This window comes from Papilio machaon, chromosome 21, assembly GCF_912999745.1.
Source record: "Papilio machaon chromosome 21, ilPapMach1.1, whole genome shotgun sequence".
Lineage (NCBI taxonomy): Eukaryota > Metazoa > Arthropoda > Insecta > Lepidoptera > Papilionidae > Papilio > Papilio machaon.
This window is the reverse complement of record NC_060006.1, coordinates 2,414,163-2,432,468: the sequence shown is the minus strand read 5'-3', so window position 1 is coordinate 2,432,468 and position 18,306 is coordinate 2,414,163. Positions and strand designations below refer to the sequence as shown.

General features: G+C 38.4%; 2 protein-coding genes across 2 annotated transcripts; both read left to right on the top strand.

Annotated features, from left to right (window-relative positions):
• The first annotated feature begins 14,264 nt into the window (after window positions 1–14,264).
• LOC123722211 lies at window positions 14,265–15,064 on the top strand. Its single transcript, XM_045683332.1, has 2 exons — window positions 14,265–14,629; window positions 14,686–15,064. Exons 1-2 carry the CDS (start codon window positions 14,265–14,267, stop codon window positions 15,062–15,064), a joined length of 744 nt encoding a protein of 247 aa, XP_045539288.1.
• An 850-nt stretch (window positions 15,065–15,914) lies between these two features.
• Window positions 15,915–16,373, top strand: LOC123722210. The gene has a single exon (XM_045683330.1). It carries the CDS (start codon window positions 15,915–15,917, stop codon window positions 16,371–16,373), a length of 459 nt encoding a protein of 152 aa, XP_045539286.1.
• The last annotated feature ends 1,933 nt before the right edge of the window (window positions 16,374–18,306 follow it).

Sequence of the window (18,306 nt, the reverse complement as noted above, 5' to 3'; positions counted from 1 at the left end):
TTTGTGTATGTGACAGGTGTGGGTTATTAGTCCAAAAAGTATAGTTTCACAAGTATTTGGACACACCTTTGGACCGCCAGTGATTGATATTTTCGACGTTATAAGTTTGTTATAAATAAGAGCATGTTGTAACCTTAAATATGTACAAAACTACTATAAGTACTTTCCCATTTATTTAAAAAATTTTAATCTGTAATATTATGGAAACACTGTCTAAATTTTTTATGGTTAGGCCCTCATAGTTTTTTATATGAAACATAGCTTGTATAGGTGATAAGACTTTTTTATGATTGTCATTTGACACAAGGCTCTAGTGACGTCAGACGCTGTCGGTTTCGAAATCCTTCCGAGTACGTTTACTATAAAATTTATTACTAATTATAATTATATTATATATAATTAGTAATTACTAGCAGTCGCGCGCGGACGGAGTCGCCTTCGATTAAAAACCTTTCCAAGTAGCCATGTGTTTTTCCAGACTGTGTTCTACATCTATGCCAAATGTCATAGAGATCCGTTGAGCGGTTTTAGAGATACCTTCAAACAAACATTCTTCCATCCATCCAGCCATCCATCCATCCAAACATTAGCATTTATGATATTAGTAAGATAGGTATGTAATGTAATGGTGACAGGTATTTGATGAAAACAAAAAAAATCTGCACTCTGCAATTATCTTTTGAACTATGAAACAAGATACTATTATATAATGCTGGAAAGTCTGTCTAGACTGATTGAGAGAAATATTCTTGTATCGTTACTGAAATCTCTAATTGAAAAAGTTTTCAAACTTTTATAAGAATTATTTCACTATTCCAATTTCAATTAATATTTAGTGAAGATATCTTTTGATGTAAGTAGGAAGGTATTTTTCAATGTTATTTTTTCTTTTTATATCTTTAAAGATTTAAATGTGAATGTTAAGTTATATATAGTCGTAACACGAAGGGTAGGCAGTAAAAATAAACAGTAGACAAAAAATAAATATCGTATATTATTTATTTGAAGTCGAGGCGACTTACTAGTTAGGTATAAATGCGAGAGTTCGTACGCCTTGCCCTGTAAGTTGTTTACCAAAAAGTCAATTTATGGCTGGCCTTAGTAAACAAACCTTGCGGAGAAATTTCGACTGTATTTAGGTCAGCGTTAGCAAAATTATTCGACCGATTCATTCAGTGATTTATTGATACACAATATTTCCTTAACATTAATAATAATAATAATTTTGAAATTAATTATTATTTAAACTTAATTTTAAAATATCAATATGTAATTTAGCGTATCTCATGACATTTATTTTAAATTGACATAACCTAAAAGGTTTAAGAGTTATCGGGTAGCAAACATTTTCTTGCTTCTTCGTCAATGTTGCAAGTATAGTTTGAAAATCAAGTAAGTAAAGGAGGGAAAAGTAAATAATCAGAGAATATATAAAATAACACATGCCATTTCGGTATAAAAGTTTTTCATTAGATTAACTATATTGTCCTTTATATCCATCACAATGGGCGGTCTGTCATTGAGGTTAAAACACAGATAGTAATACAGGATACCACGGAATAATGGCGCGGAAATCTTATCTCTGAGTATCCTTTCTTTTTGCTACAACAATTCTTTTTTCGGGTTAATTGATTGGATTGTATTAACCAACTACTGTAGCTTCGGTTCATTTATTTCCAGCCTGATATTTCTAGACGGTAAAATGTGTTTTATTAATAAATTTCGTGTTCTAAATTCAAATATTTAATTTTAGAAAATCATTATTATACAAGAAGATAAATAAAATAAAATGTAGCCTATTTGTTTCTGTGTATTTCTGTTTTGAAAATCCAATGCATGATGTAAACATTGTGTTTAAGTTTATTACCAATGTTTGTAAGTTTATTAGCAATAAATTCGTTAGCTTAATTACCTGTGATACTTTTCCACGCCTCCTCTAATGAAATTGGTTTAACTTAATTGTTTTTAACGAACATATAAATTTTTGTTGTACAACACTAGATTTTTGTTTCGATTATAATTGACTTATTTTTGTAGCAATGCAGTAAAAGTACTTTTAATACTTGATAAACATAATTCAAACAGGATGTTTAAAATAACATTAGGGTAAGGACGGGCAAGACGGTAATGATAAGGTTTGCTTTTAAAAATATACTAGTTATCTATTTCAGCAATCTCTTTGCAGTATTAAATGTTACCTAGGTTACTAATGTTTAAGGAACAAAAAAATTAAAAAAACTAATTTCTTTTAATAATTTCAAGCCTTTTTGAAAATTTGGAAACTATTCATTATGCCAGTCTAGAGCGGGTAAAACGATTTTTTCTTAAAATAAAAAGAGCACGCTTTATGTGTCCATTCTTTACATATATATCTCGTGCATTTTTCTATGAGTGTGTATGTACTTCGTAGTAATTACCCTTGTTTTAATTTGTATAGATTTGAATGTGTTTTAAGAGTTACAAATAATTCCAGAGCGGACACAAAAAAAAATGAATAAACGCAGAGCCTCGAGCAATAAAGCACAAAATAAAATTAATTTATATTACAATGTGTTAAATTTAAGAGAAGAAAATGTTTTTCAAGTATTTCTGCGATGATGTTGGATTTCATTACATCTTGCTGAAAGCAGACTTCATTTTACGAAATCCGAGCAAATTGCGGATTAACCATTCAGTTTCCATCTTACTGCAGCGTTCTATTAAATTAAATTTAGATTAAGTGTCCATTTCCAGTTAGTGAAAGTGTTTATGCAAAAGAACTAATTAAATTATTCCACTTTTGAACATCGTTAACACCTTTTAAGTGCTTTATTAACTATTAGCACAATTCATTTTTAACTTTACAATTTGTGTATCATTGTAAATTTCCACTGCACAAATCCATGTACAAAAACACATTGCTATCTCTGTTCCTCTCAATTATAACTAGAGGGATGACTGCTGAGTTAAGAATTACGTATCCGAACTCTTTGGCGGACATAGATTAAGCATTCTGCCAAAAAGGTCGCGTACTGGCCACTAAGAACCTTTGTCTTTTCGATTTAGAAAAAGATAGCTGAAAACATATTCGCGCGGGAAGTCAACTAGTTAACAAAGATATGTAGTAGTTATTAATTTTTAAGAGTGTTTTGGACAACGAATAAACGCATTTTGGCTGCCATTTGTTTTATATTTATGTTCAACATTACTGTGAATATTAGCTATCTTATCACTTGTTTAAGAAAATTATTATCGTTGTTTTTTCAATAGGAATGAAAGTGATGTCAATAATAGTGTTTTGTAGGTGTTATAACAATAGAAACTTACCGAAAAATTCGTAAAGGTCGAAAGAAATCCACATACTATGTCATAAATCAAACGGTAGCAGTTCTCCAGGGCCTTCTCTACAACGAAGAGATAGTGGTCATATATTATGTAGATATATTGACCATCCTTTGACATTTAACATATAGTAATCTTAAAAATAAAAAACTAAAGTCAAACTGAAAAATAAAAATGAAATGGTTTAAAAACTTTAATTTTCGTCTTTAAAGGGAAATTAAGATTATTAATAGTTAAATATAAGGGAAAATATATGGCTTTTAAAAATTATATACATTTATAAAAACATTATTATTTTCGTTCAAATTTTTTGTAAAGCAAATAATGGCGATCCTTTGTAAATACTTACCTTTATACCGGTTTTATTAGGAAATCAAACACAAATTCAGATGATGAACTAAGAAGATTATATTTGACAATAAACCATCTGATCCCATAAACATATTCCACTGAGGCTTGCTTCAAATAATCGTCTTATGAGCCGTGTATCGAATTAAAAGGGTTTCCGCATATTGAATTATATTAAAGTATTAAAATTTAATTTCGTCGATTTTTTTGAAATACTTAATATACAATTTTTTTTGTTTTTAATTTAAGCATTAAAATAAAAATCATTTTTAAAAACTTTTATATATTCTTGTTAATTACAAGAACTACATTTCGTCAATCGATTCAAACAAGCCCAAACTCGATTAGGTCGTTTCCTCGGATCTGTATCCTCTATCGCTCATCCACATGTCTTCTTAAAAGGGTCTTAACCCAGAGAGTTAAGTACATATTACGGGTTTTTCCACTTATATCTACTTGCTTTTTGGTCACAACACTCTCGCATCTTTCACATTCATACGCATGCTCGTAGATTTAAGGTGTCTTACCATATGAGAAGAAAATTGAATAACTTTCTCTCTATCTCTCTCTCTCTGTGCGTCGTTACCTCATTCTTGAGGGTCGCGACTTCTCTTCTTGACCCATATCCTATGTTTCTAAACTCTGTGCGGTTCTATGCGATGTGGATAGCGTTATGCATAGAAGTGCGTAGCGTAGTGCATATTTGGTCAGTGCAGCGATATAGCATCGCCCTATGCGTCTTTTCCGATTTAAAGATTTTCTACGCTTTCAGGGCATTGCCAGAGTGTGTATACATACCGTGGAAAGGCTTTTAGTGACTTTGGGCTCTTCTATCATTGAGACGTATTTTGCTGCAACACCACATCTCGAAGGAGTTAATCTCCGAAATAAACAATCTTAAGTATAAAAGTTTTATAGTGAAATAAATGACAGTTGGATGAAAGCCAACGCTGGTCGCAGCTGGATCGTTTGATTGATGAGGCGGAGGCGCTCTGTCATAGCTTTTTCTGCTGAAGAGAAATTAATTACTTTAAATTATTTAATCTTACGAAACCGTGCATTTTGTTTGGAATGCTTATAAGCTAATGTAGAGTTTATAAGGATAATTAGATTAATTTGTTCAACACGGTGCTTGTAATATCTGATTTATAGTCGAACAATCAATCCATACTGGGCAAGAGTGTTTGAATGTGGTTTAGTCAATCCTAATATGGGGTAGGCTCTATAGTCCCAAGGTAATGACGTATTTGAACTGACGACGTCCATACCCACGAAAAAAACTAACACACCCAGTGCCGTCGATTAGCCTAATGAGTCCAGTTATAAGTAAACTGCATACGAGAAGACATGCTAAAAATCGTGGTGGTACGGCACATGTATGATGTACTAAAAATTGCCTTACCTGTTAATTCAATATCTATGGCTCAAACTTTTCTTTGACATTTTGAATTTTGTGAAATTAAATTAATATAATGGAATTCCAAAACATGTTTTTTCTTGCGTTACCGCGTTAAAAAAACAGTGGAAAGTATTCATTAAACAACTTAATAATTATTGGCCAAATTATAATGAGAAAATTTAGAAGCCAACGCCTGGGAGCCGCGTTGTTGGAATTTTTTGCAGCAATTAGTACAATTAAGAATTCGCCTTGAGTATATATACATACTAGCTGTCGACCGCGATTCCGTCCGCGCGGAGTTAAAATAAAGCATAAAAAGTTGCCTATGTGATCTTCCAGACTATCCGTTGGGCCGTTCTGGAGATACCTTCAAACAAACATCCATCCATCCATTAATCCATCTATCCATCCATCCAAACATTCGCATTTATAATATTAGTAAGATTTTTTCAACTTTGTTAATATTAAAGAAAAAATAATTCTACGAGATTCTTAAAGGTCTTATGATTTTCCGAATTTAATGAAGTAAGTGCTATTTGAAGCAAAGTAAATAATAATAATTGAGGTAGTCTATATGAATAGGTAAAGAAAAAGAAGATAAACAGATGTTAAATATAACAAAGTATTTATTTAACCTAACTACCCTAAGGGTCTTTCTTAGTGACAAATAAAAAATTGTGAGCGTGGCAGTAAACCATTATTACTAATTCAACGAAGGAAAAAAATAGTTATAGAAGTTATTAAGACACTGAGAGATGAATTCTAATTCTTAAACTTCAGTAATTACAAAACTTCTGAATAAAATTTTAACAATGCCCTCTGGCCCTCTTTAACCTAAAAAACTTAAAACAATAATCTTTGATTCTATTATTGTTATCTTTCTAACTACTACTCTTAGGGTAAGTTAAGCAATCCCTTAGTGTAGATTTTTTGTTTTATTTTATTTAAAATACCTATATTAAGACATATTAGGACAACTCATTCGTATACTTAAAATATAAAATACGAAGATTTCAAGTGAAAAAGTCATAGATTTTGCAATGGAAATTGCCAATAGCCCAGGTTTTAAAATAGATTAGGTGGTAGTGAGTTCGAATCCCGCCTTTCAACTTTTGTGAACAATATCACAAGACAATACAAGAGTTTAGTTGGAATAGTTATAACAAAAATCTATTAATATTTAAAAAAAATCCGTTACTATTCATAAAAAAAGTTTAGTTATATTTCAATGCGAAGAAAGTGTATTTTTCTTAATAAAACTTCTTGCAATTTATATCAGTAGTATCGTTGGATAAACTACCGGCAAATTGAAATATTATCCTTATGTTTGTGAATTGAAACACGATTCCAATACAATTGTACTTAAATAAAAACCTTGTAGTTTTTCAACAACTATTTGTATTCAATTGTACTCAAAGAAAAGTATTGTAAAGCGAAGCGAAGAAAATACTATCAGTTTCACGAATTTTATTGTTAGATTATCCAATTTTTTAAAAATTCATTTATTTATGAAATAACACTATATTTTTAAATAGACCTCATATTTCTTTTATTTTGATATGTGTGTATGATTTTAAATCGTATTAAAGATTTTCTTATCTATTTAAGTTAGCCATCTATAATACTTTTTTTTGAAGTATTAAAAATTCTATTTATTTAATATAAATTACATAACATTATCATTATTATTATTTCTTATCTTAGCATTCTAGTGCTTAAATTATTTTTTTACTATAGAATCTCTGATTTTTTCTGTTGTATAAATAATTTACAGACTTGCACATTTTTTATTCTCTTTTAAAACTAAGGAGCACAATAAATTATTTTAAATAAAAATATCAGTTCAAATAGTTTTTGTCGTTAAAAACACACAGAAATCCGTTATTTTTAAAGCTCTCGAGGTCTAAATCTGCACCGTCCGTTGTAGACAACTGATTGATGTCTCTATTCCTAATAGTGATGCAACGGATGTCTGTTTCCGTTTCCGCAAGTGCGGAAGTTCCGCACCCTTTTCAACATCCGTTTCTGTTTCTGTTTCCGCAACTTTTATAACGGAGATAAAACGGAACTTTACGACACCTGAGAGATCCAAATGCGCGGCGCGAGACGCGCAGTCCGCGCGCGGCCTTTCGGCACTTGTCGCATTTGTTTGTTTACGTACTTTTTCGTGAAATTAAGCGCGTAATATTTTCTGCTGCTGTTTAAAACAATCAGCTTCTCTTGCTGGAGTTGACTGTCTAGTTGTTGTCCATATAAAATTTGACAACTGGCAAAATGTGACTATTTCATACTTACGAGTTATTAAATGTGCTTTTGAATAAGTGATAACCATGCAATATATCATCATCATTATTATCATCAGCTCACTATACATCCCCACTGAGGGGCTCGGAGCCTACCCCAAATTTGGGGTGATTAGGCCATAGTCAACTACACAGGCCCAGAGCGGGTTGACTTCACACATATCATTGAATTTTTTCTCAGATATGTGCAGGCAGCTTCACTATGTTTTCCTTCATCGTAAGAACGTCGGATAAATGTACATATCTAAATCGAAAAACACATTGGTACATGGCGGGATTCGAACCCAGGACCTGCAGATTGCAAGTCAAGTGCCACGAGCCACCGACGCCTAATAATTATATCTTTTTCTAATCTAGATTTGGTGTATTTGATACTTAGCACATTCACTGTTTACAAAATAAAAAAAGGTAACAGCTGGGAGCCAAAACTTTTTATGGTGAATTTTTATTTAGTATCTGGGAATGTTTGAACATATCATAACGTTTAACTTATTGAAACACAGTAAAAATACATACATTGAAGGCTAAAGGACACTGATATCCAATGCCTTAATAAATTAAAAACGAATACAAACAAATTTTCCAAAAAAAATTTTTTTTGTAAATATGTTTTTTTTATTATTTACACTTCTGTTTCCGCATCCGTTTCCGTTTCCGTTTCTGCTAAAATTTATTTTTGACATCTGTTTCCGTTTCTGGTTCCGGTAAGACACTTCCGTTGCATCACTAATTCCTAAGCCCGGCTTTTGTTCTTAATCCTAACAGTCCGCTCGCTTTGTATAGGGGTATGTATTGCTTAGAGTAAAATAAACTCACTCGCAAGTTGATGTAAAGATAACATTTGGATTGCAAAAGTAAACAGAAATTAATTAAATTGATTTTAATTTACGAGATTAAAATGAGTCTAACTTTTCCAATTTATGTTAGGAATTTTAATTGAAGTATGTTACATTTTTTAATGAAACGAGCAACGCATCCGAGCTGTGATTGCGTAGGAAAATAAATACGTTATGCGCTTAACATTAATGGAATAGTATGCCTTAGAAACAGCAGTTGTTATAACGTTATATTTTACGAATACTGTAATAGACAATAAAAAAGATCGAGTAATATTATAAAATGTTTTTAAATTCAATTCAATTAAATAAACATAGTCGATAAACAAGCTAGTGGTAGGAATAGAATAATAAGACGAGAGCTTAATTTGATGTCCTTTTTAACTATTTTCACTTTAAGTTTAGAATTATTAATTAAGTTTACGATTGTAATTGTATAATTTTCATGTCACGACTCATGGGCATGAAAACTTTATACAACCGTTTCGTTGTTGGATATCGTTAAAATCTGTTCGTAATAAACCACAAGTGAACAACCCTTAGACCCTTTCAAAGATTGTTAGCTTACGACCTATAAACTCGATAAAACTAATTTATATGTAAAAAAATTAACAAGAAACCCTTATAAAACAAAGTAAATACTTAAGAAAGGTTGAGTTTTTTTTTCAATAAATTTTAATACGTTTATTTTTAATTATTTCATAATTTAAATGACTTCATTAAAATTGTTTCACAATTTTAGTCAACATAAATACAAATATTTGACTAACAGAAATAACTAATTACTATAAAATATAAATAAATTAATTTAATATTAATAATCTACATTAATTATTAATAAGGTAATAAATAAATATTGATTATACTAATCTATATAAACTAAGATAAATTTGTATTTTAGGATAAAATTCAGACATTTCATCGATTAAAGAGAACAAAAGTACAGAGTAGAGTAGAACAAAGTACAAACAAAATAACAAAAATTTAACTGAAATCATATAATTACCAGGTTTCGAAAGTTTTCGAATTGTTTCTAAAGATAATGGAAGAAGTCAGTTAAATATTTAAGTAAGTAGTTAGATATTTTGTGAAATTATATTTTACAATAGATTCAAAAGTTTATAGAAACTTTAGAAATTTTGGTACCAAACAAACAGCGGGCAATAAAATTATTTCTATTATTGTGTTGTATTTTTTTTACTTATCGAAAACCAACGAACTGACGCAGTTAGTCCTTTTTTCAATGCCAATTAACTATACGTGAGTATAAAATTTTTTTTGTTAATCATAACTGGGTGAGAAAAACGACGTAGTAATTAACACTAGGCGATAACGTCATTAACAGTAGTACCTTTTAACAACCGCTACTTACTAGTCAGTAACCCTCTTAGTCCTAAATAAACGAATGGTAAAGCGTTCATTACACCGTCCCAACATAACACTTGTAATGAACTGAAAAAAATGCTTCGACATTCGACAGTCTCAATAATATCAACTTCCTATAACAATTAATAAAATTTAAATGAATTTTGAATATCAAATTGAATATTTTAAATGAAAAACATGATCATTTAATCATATAATAATAATTCAGTGTAAAACCTCCACATAAGTATGTTACATTTTAAAATGGAACATTATAACTTCTTATGTTACATTTTAAAATGTAACATTATAACTTCTTATGTTACATTTTAAAACGAGGAATGACTATTTATTACAAAAAAATAATGCTAATTATCATCTGCCAATGAAACATTACTACAAAATATGAGACTTTTATCATATTCTTTTCAGTATAATTTTAATGAAAATTAAAGATCAAAAACTTTGTGGAGGAGGAATACATCATCCGTAGGTTAAGTACGTTTCGGTAACTTCATGAAATATTCAGTAACTTAGATTACGCATGACCGACTGGAAAAATAACTCGAGCGCCTGAAAAATCTTCAAGGAGTAAATAAAATTTAATAAATTAATTATTGCTTTTATATACAACAATATTTAACCATCCAAAGATGTAACCAAAACTTACTGTTACTTTTTTTTCTTTATGGTTTGTAACGTTTTTATTTAGTAACGATTAAATAAAGGTTTCTATTTCTCCATTTACGAGTTCATTTTTCCAGTTACGATACATTTAAAAAAATGTTAAAACCATAAATGGATATTTTCTATTTTTACTTGCACAAATTTAAAAAGTTAGTTTATTTATTATACTATGAAGATAATACGCCAAGAGTTTTTGTAACAAGACAACGTTCATTAGTCTAGACAGATTTCAGACTGGGTTTTTTCTATTGCAATGACGTATTTTACGTAGAACTGAAAATTAATTTTATCCTGCTTGTCTAAAGCTACATTTAAAGCAAGTAATTTTATTGAAACATTTTATATATATTTAAAATGTAGATAGAAGTGTTATTTTATTTTTAAATTACTATAAAAATATAGAACTGTTAGATGATTAATCTTGGGTTTCTGAGGTTCAAATCCCCGTTTCAAAACCTATTAGTATCTGTGTCACGGATGACGATATTTATTTATTTATTAAAGAGCACACCAATTGCATGTTCAACAAACACGAACAGGTACAAATAACACACAGACTATAAAAACAGAGGATCATACAGATAATAGGCGTACACAGCATTCTTAAGACAAGTTTTACATATAAAGATTTTATCCAATATTTTATTTTAAAATATTTATCAATAATCTAATTTATTCTTTCATATAAATCAATAGTCGTAAATGAATTGCGGCATAAAGCCACGGGATGTGAAGAAAATTCAATTTTCTTCTGAACAATTCAAGCCTGCCGAGTACTTTGAATATCATCGAAATGCGATATAAAGGAAGTGCAATTTTAAAGCAGACTTACAGAATATAGAGCTTTATAATACAGATCGTAACACTTTTAATAGCGAATATTGTTGCGTTTAAATCTTGCTTTGTATTTGTAATATCAATTATAGCTTTTCCATACCTTCTATTAATTAATCTAACATATAAAAAACTTGAAAGGTGTCAAGGGACACCCGGATGGAACGAAGTTCCTTTCGATTAATTAGTGAAGGAACCAATGTTTATTCTATGAATAAAAAACTTAAGTCTTCACCAGAACTACATTTTATTTCTATGAATATTCGTTATATATTGTCACGTCGTTGCCATGGTGAAGTAGCGCTCATTCGTCGTTAACATACATACTATTGCAAAAAGTGTCGTGACAACTTTTCGTAAGAATTTTTTCCGTCTAGCCCCCTTTCACAACGCGCGATAAGGAACTTCGTTCCAAAATTCTCGTGTCACAGTTTTCGTTCCCGAACTCCTCCGAAACGGCTTGACCGATTCTCATGAAATTTTGTGAGCATATTGAGTAGGTCTGAGAATCGGCCAACATCTATTTTTCATACCCCCCCCCCCCAATTTTTAACTGCGCGCAGACGGAGTCGCGAGCGACAGCTAGTAATATTATAAATGCAATTGTTTCAGTGGATAGACCAATGGATGGATGGCTGTTATTAGGTATCTCTAAAACAGCTACACGGATCTCCCTGAAGCATAGATGTAAAATAGTCTGGAGGAACACATAGGGTACTAATTAAGTTTTTTTTTAATTCCTCACGGGCGGAGTAACGGGTAATAATATCGTGTAAATGATTGTGCAAGGTACAGTATTGTACCCTGAAGGCATATTAGGATCGCAAAGAGATACCTTTCAGACGATCTGTACGGGCCCATAACAGGCTATAAGTTAAAGAGAAATTTACTAGATGATTGGCACATCAATGTCTAGTTTAAGCCAACGCTTTTGTAAGCCTCCTGGAATTCAAACATCCATCCATACAAATATTCGCTTTTATAATATTACTACGATTATTTTTATTATCTGTGACTAACGGTATATCTTGATCACTATAGTGATTTTGTTTTGTAATAAAGGCAAGCAATCTAGTTATAAAACAGTGAATTAAAGTATTACTACTAGTATTAAAAACATTTTTGTAACTATTATTATACAATATTTTTAAATATAAAGAGCAAAGATTTTTATTTTTTTATGTAACGCATAAACTGTGAAAACACAAGACCGATCTTAAAAAAAAAATGCTATTTTATAGCTGCATTATTAATGAGTAACATAGGCTATATTTTTGTCTATTTTTTTATTCCACGCGGTTTACGTCGCGGCAAAAAGCTATATTGAATAAACTAGTTTTTTTTCTGTATTAACTGCTAGATTAAACAATTAACGCTCATCAAAGAATGTAAAATTCATAAACGCATGAATTAAAAATCAATCATATAATTATGAATATAGTTTTTTGACTAGAAATATTTCATAACAGTATGATCATATTGAAGCATAAAATCGTGTGTTCGGACCGCGCCATCTATCGTTCAAATTATCAATTAACTAATTGAAATTACAACGTCAACTGCAAAGTACGCATCGCTTGCAACACAAAGCATATTTTAATTTTATTAAAACCAGTACAACGTTCGGTTTTCGAGTTCGGGTGCTAATAAATTAATTTTAGCACGAATAATTGTGACTATTGTCATCGTATCGTTATGTACAAAATTTGTATTTGTAATAACTTTTGTATCGGGCGTAAAGTACACCAAAAATCTGATACAAATTTTGACATATTTGAAAATTGGCGATTATCACAAATATTCATGCTAGGCCTTTGTGTTTACATTCAAATAATGCTTTTGCTCGCACTTTTGACGCGTAAATATAAACTTAAATTAGAAAATTCGAATTATAAAATGAATTTATAAAAATTGAATTTTCTATCGTTCAAAAAACATTCTACCAACATTAATTTTTACTAATAAAAAGGATCAGCGCGGAAGTAATAAAAAAGTGTAGCTTCAATACGCTCGCATGAATCCACCTACCTTGCCGTTAAAGTCCCGTCAAAATCAGTTCAGCCATTCCAGAGATTGCCATGAACGTGGCCTTGCATACACAGACAGGCACAGAGAATTAAATAAAAATGTATTTAATGATCAGCAATACAGCAATACAAATACATCATTTATACGAAATATGTTTTTATAGTAGTTTTAGTGTATATGTCGGCGCCCGCGCGCCACCTGAGCGAAACTGTAAACAACACGTGCACCGATTGCGTCATTCGATGCCCCCACTCTCCCCACTACTAGCTCTGCCGCTATAAAAGACGTGCAACATTATTTGAAAGGCTCACTCCGCTACAGGCTGTTGAGGTGAACGGACGTGTTCGCTCGCCGCACATCTGTCCATCTGGATCTGTGGATCTGTGGTCGAGGTGGATTTGGAGACTTTGTCGGATCATCGTTATATTCGATTCGACCTCTCCACTTCCGCCTCGGTCACGACGAACTCGCCACGCACCATGGCCGGGGACGGCCCGCGCTGGGTGCTGGGGCGCCTGGATCGAGAGATGGCAAAGGAGGCGGCCATAGTCGGAAGCTGGACGGCCGACTCTGATCCCGTTGATTCTGCCGAGGACGTGGACGCGGAAGCGGACAGGCTGGGCGAATTGCTGGCCAACGTCTGCGACTCGTCCGCGTCGGCGGGTGTACTGGTGGCGTCCCGAGCTGCGCGAGCGAACGATTGCCCGCCACGTGGAGATGCGGCGGGCCCTGCTTCCGCGACGACGCCTTCAGCAGAAGGCGCCGTCGGCCTTCGCCGAGGACTCCCCGGAACACGTGGGGAGTTCTACAGCACGGGACCCTTGCGAAGCAGGCGGCGAACCCCGATTCGCCGCCCGCGGGTCCCTCAGGGCGGCGCCCTGTCTAGCGCCACAAGGTACGCCCGACGGCGCCGCCCCGGTCTCCTGCGGCGGATCGGGAGCGAGTCGACGGCGTCTTTCCGCGCCCGCTCCGCCGCTTCTTTCAGCGTCATAACCTCGACGCTGAAAGAGGAGACCGCCTTCCATACCTCCTCCCTGTCTGCCATAGCAGCTGCCATGACAGGCAGGGAGAGGTCCGTCCCAAGGACCGAGGACACGCCGCCGATACACTCGCTGCCGAAGGCGTCGAGTCCGGGATCATAGCATGGAGGAGGAGCTGTACCAGACGTATAGAGCCGACTGCCTCGCTCTCCAGGTCGCCATTGCGAAGGCCAAGCAGGGAGCGTGGGAGGAGTGGCTCCAAACGCTGGAGGAGGACCCGTGGGGCAGGCCGTACCGAGCGGTGCGGAAGAAGCTTCGACCCTGGGCTCCACCGATAACAACTACGATGGAGCCACAGTTGGCAGAGGAGGTCGTCGGGGCTCTCTTTCCGCACCGGGTAGGGTCTGCCTTGCCGGCGGAGGAGGAAGGAGAGGCGGTCAACGATGAGGTGGAGCCGGTGTCCGAGCAGGAGGTGACGGGCTCCGCCTCAAGAAGACCGCCCCCGGGATGGACGGTGTGCCTGGTCGGGTACAATACCTGGCGCTTCCCGAGCTCGGGGGGCGGATTAGGGCCCTTTTCACCAGCTGCCTTAAGAAGGGCCGGTTCCCCAGCTCGTGGAAGGAAGGTAGGCTCGTCCTTCTGAAGAAAGACGACCGCCCGCCCGACCAGGCATCGGCGTACCGGCCGATTGTGTTGCTCGGCGAGCCGAGTAAACTCTTCGAGCGCGTGCTCGTTGCTCGTCTCGCCGAGCACATACATCTGTGCGACGCGCAGTTCGGATTCCGCTGTGGCCGGTCGACCATCGACGCGGTGTCCCGACTCAAGGGCCTAGCCGAGGAGGTAGTCGCCCAGGGCGGCGTGTTGGTGGCTGTGTCGTTGGATATTTCAAACGCCTTCAACACGCTGCCCTGGACGGCGGTGATGGAGGCACTGCAGCACTTCCGTGTTCCGGGTCACCTGTAAAGGCTGATCCGGGACTATTTTAGTGGAAGGGCTGTGGTGTACCCCACGAGAGACGGCTGGGCCCGACGGGCCATGTCATGCGGTGTTCCACAGGGATCGGTCTTAGGGCCGTTCCTGTGGAACATCGGTTACGACTGGGTGCTACGCGGTGACATGTTGCGGGAGGTCGGCCTGATTTGCTACGCCGACGACACCCTCGTGACTGCCCGTGGCAGTACACACCGCGAGGCGATGGTTCTCGCCACAGCGGGGGTCGCCCAGGTGGTCCACCGAATTCGAAGGCTGGGGCTCGAGGTGGCGCTCAACAAGTCCGAGGCCCTGGCATTCCATGGGCATCGACGTGGGCCGCCTCGAGGCTCCCAAATAACGGTGGCTGGGGCACCCATCGCCATCGCAGGTACCATGAAGTACCTAGGACTCGTCCTCGATGGTCAGTGGGCCTTCCGGGAGCACTTCCGGCGCTTGGCACCGAAACTGGTAGCCGCCGCAGGCGCTCTCGGAAGGGTCTTTCCAAACCTGGGCGGCCCCGGAGGGGCATGCCGCCGCTTCTATATGGGGGTGGTGAGGTCGATGGCGCTGTACGGGGCGCCCATATGGGTGGATGTGGGTGATGGCGCTGAGGGTGGCTCGGGCGTACCGTACGGCGTCATACGAGGCGGCGTGTCTGATCGCCGGTAGCCCGCCGTGGGAGCTCGAGGCCGAGGTCCTTGCGGCGGTCTATCGGCGATTGAAGGAGAGTGACCTCCGCCCGCACCCGTTGGAGGTCAAGCAGTGGAAGGAGGAGGCTCGCGACGACCTCTTCCGGAGGTGGGCGGAGGAGCTGGAGGCCCCGGGACCGAGCCGACAGTTGATGGCGGCGATACGGCCCGTCCTGCGGGAGTGGGTGGAGTGCCGCCACAGGGCCCCCAACTACCACCTTACTCAGATGCTTACCGGGCACGGATGTTTCGGGGTGTATCTGTGTGGAGTGGTTAAAAGGGAGCCCACCGCGGACTGCCACCACTGCGGCACCGGAGAGGTGGACACGGCGCAACACACGCGCGAAGCATGCCCAGCGTGGGCGGAGCAGCGCGCCGCCGTGTCCTCGGTCCTTGGGACGGACCTCTCCCTGCCTGTCATGGCAGCTGCTATGGCAGACAGGGAGGAGGTATGGAAGGCGGTCTCCTCTTTCAGCGTCGAGGTTATGACGCTGAAAGAAGCGGCGGAGCGGGCGCGGAAAGACGCCGTCGACTCGCTCCCGATCCGCCGCTGGAGACCGGGGCGGCGCCGTCGGGCGCACCTTGTGGCGCTAGACAGGGCGCCGCCCTGAGGGACCCGCGGGCGGCGAATCGGGGTTCGCCGCCTGCTTCGCAAGGGTCCCGTGCTGTAGAACTCCCCACGTGTTCCGGGGAGTCCTCGGCGAAGGCCGACGGCGCCTTCTGCTGAAGGCGTCGTCGCGGAAGCAGGGCGCGCCGCATCTCCACGTGGCGGGCAATTCGCAGACGGGGCCGTGGTGGTGTGCTATTGCGTTCCCACGGCCCCATCACAAGCGGAGAAGGTGGAACACCGTTGGGTTTTGGTGAGTATACCCGGCGCCCCTATTGGCGCCGGGGGAGCCTCACATTACCGCCCGCCCCCCCGAAGGGCGGGCGGTATGCTTAACACATTTCCCAACGTTTGTTCCGCTAAGGAACTATTATTGCTCTGCCATCTGGCAAGCCATCTGGTTTCTTGGGATAGCGACGTCATTGTTTCCGACTTCGGGAACTGCGTGAAAGAAATTGTGAAGTGCAGTTTTCACTGCGCTGAGCAATATCTTAATAACCGCAATTTTGAGAAAGGCTAGCGGATACCTAACGGTGATAACGAACCTAGTCAGGCAGCCCCGTTCGCCTGCGTTTCCCCTTCAGGGAACCGCGTAATTCGGAAGGGACCTCCATCATTGGCCTTTGGTAGTGCCCTAGTCAACGTTGGTCCACGCTTGGCCCTTTAGAGCCCACGGGTAGCTTTAGTTAGACCTAAGTACACACCCGAGTGCACAATAAGATCGGCACTCGGACACAGTAGGGCTACACGTAGTAGGCACACATCCTCCCTGCTTAACCCAGCAGGGAGGGAGCTAGGGATACACACCCCGGCATCCCACCGGGAAACTACATATAAATTAGATTTGGTCCACCATAAGTCCAAATGGCGGACCAGAGTTTAGTAGGCGTTCTAGACTTCCTCGGGGCGTTCCTTGTAGGTGCCGCCACCTACAATCCAATCGCGCTCGGTAAGTTTCGTCGGGATTATCGTAGACCTAGGCACGTTCTTGACTTTCAAGACGATGCAATAATCACACGCCACAGTCGCTGTCGGCTGCGACAATCATTTTCGCGATACGGCCTCATAGCAGGCAGGTTTTCACCTATTAATAGTAGAAGCGTTGCTGGAGTTTCTTCCGCCACTTCTTCTCCCAGCGCTAACGCTTTCCGAAGTGGTAGTAATGTTAGCTGTATTTATAATAGCAATCAGATAATAGCAACCGATCAAGCCGAGGTTCGGCCCTCTCGGGCACCCTTGAATCGGAATGCTAAACGCGTAATGAGTGACAGCCCAAGCCGAGGTCCCCTCTCGGGGGCCCTTGCGCCCAGTCACTCCATGGAGCGTCCACCGAAGCGACCTAAGAGCTCGGTGACCTCCCAATCCGGTAATAATAACGAAGTAACAGCCCGAGCCGAGGCTCCTGAGGGAGCTCTCGAGCCTAGTTACTCTTAAACGAGGTTTAGGCTAAGCGCCATCTGCGCCCGGCCACCTCAAGCCCGGTGAAACTGTAAATGCCTCCTCAAGGCAAATAGTGACTACTCAGTCACAAAAAAAAAAAATTTGAAAGGCAGTCTTGGCTCTGGCGTGGCTCGGTGCACTAGTTGTACTTCGCTTGCTTAACCTAGACGCTTCGGATAGTTAATTTGTGGAAACAAATTAATTATTATTCCGGTGCTATAATTTGGTCCCTAGACTAATTATACCCGGTTATTATTTAAGGCTAATTTATTGAATTGTTACTTTGGAACATAGTTTAGTTTAATGGTTAATTAAATGTCATTAGTCCTGTGATTTTGCTAAAAACTATTATAAAGTTTAAAGTTTCATTCTTTTTAACTATGGCCGATCCTCTTCCTACATATACAAAAGCTTTAATTTCTAATAAACGTGGAAAAAATAAGACAGACATATTGTTAAAGAAGATCGCTGGAACTAAATGAACGTGATAAGTTTAC

Excerpts from the sequence above, each read along its gene's own strand:
- LOC123722211 (XM_045683332.1), top strand. The coding sequence starts at position 14,265 with ATGGAGGAGGAGCTGTACCAGACGTATAGAGCCGACTGCCTCGCTCTC. Across the intron at positions 14,630-14,685 it reads TGGACGGTGTGCCTGGTCGG|CTGCCTTAAGAAGGGCCGGT; the intron begins GTACAATACCTG and ends CCTTTTCACCAG.
- LOC123722210 (XM_045683330.1), top strand. The coding sequence starts at position 15,915 with ATGGCGGCGATACGGCCCGTCCTGCGGGAGTGGGTGGAGTGCCGCCAC.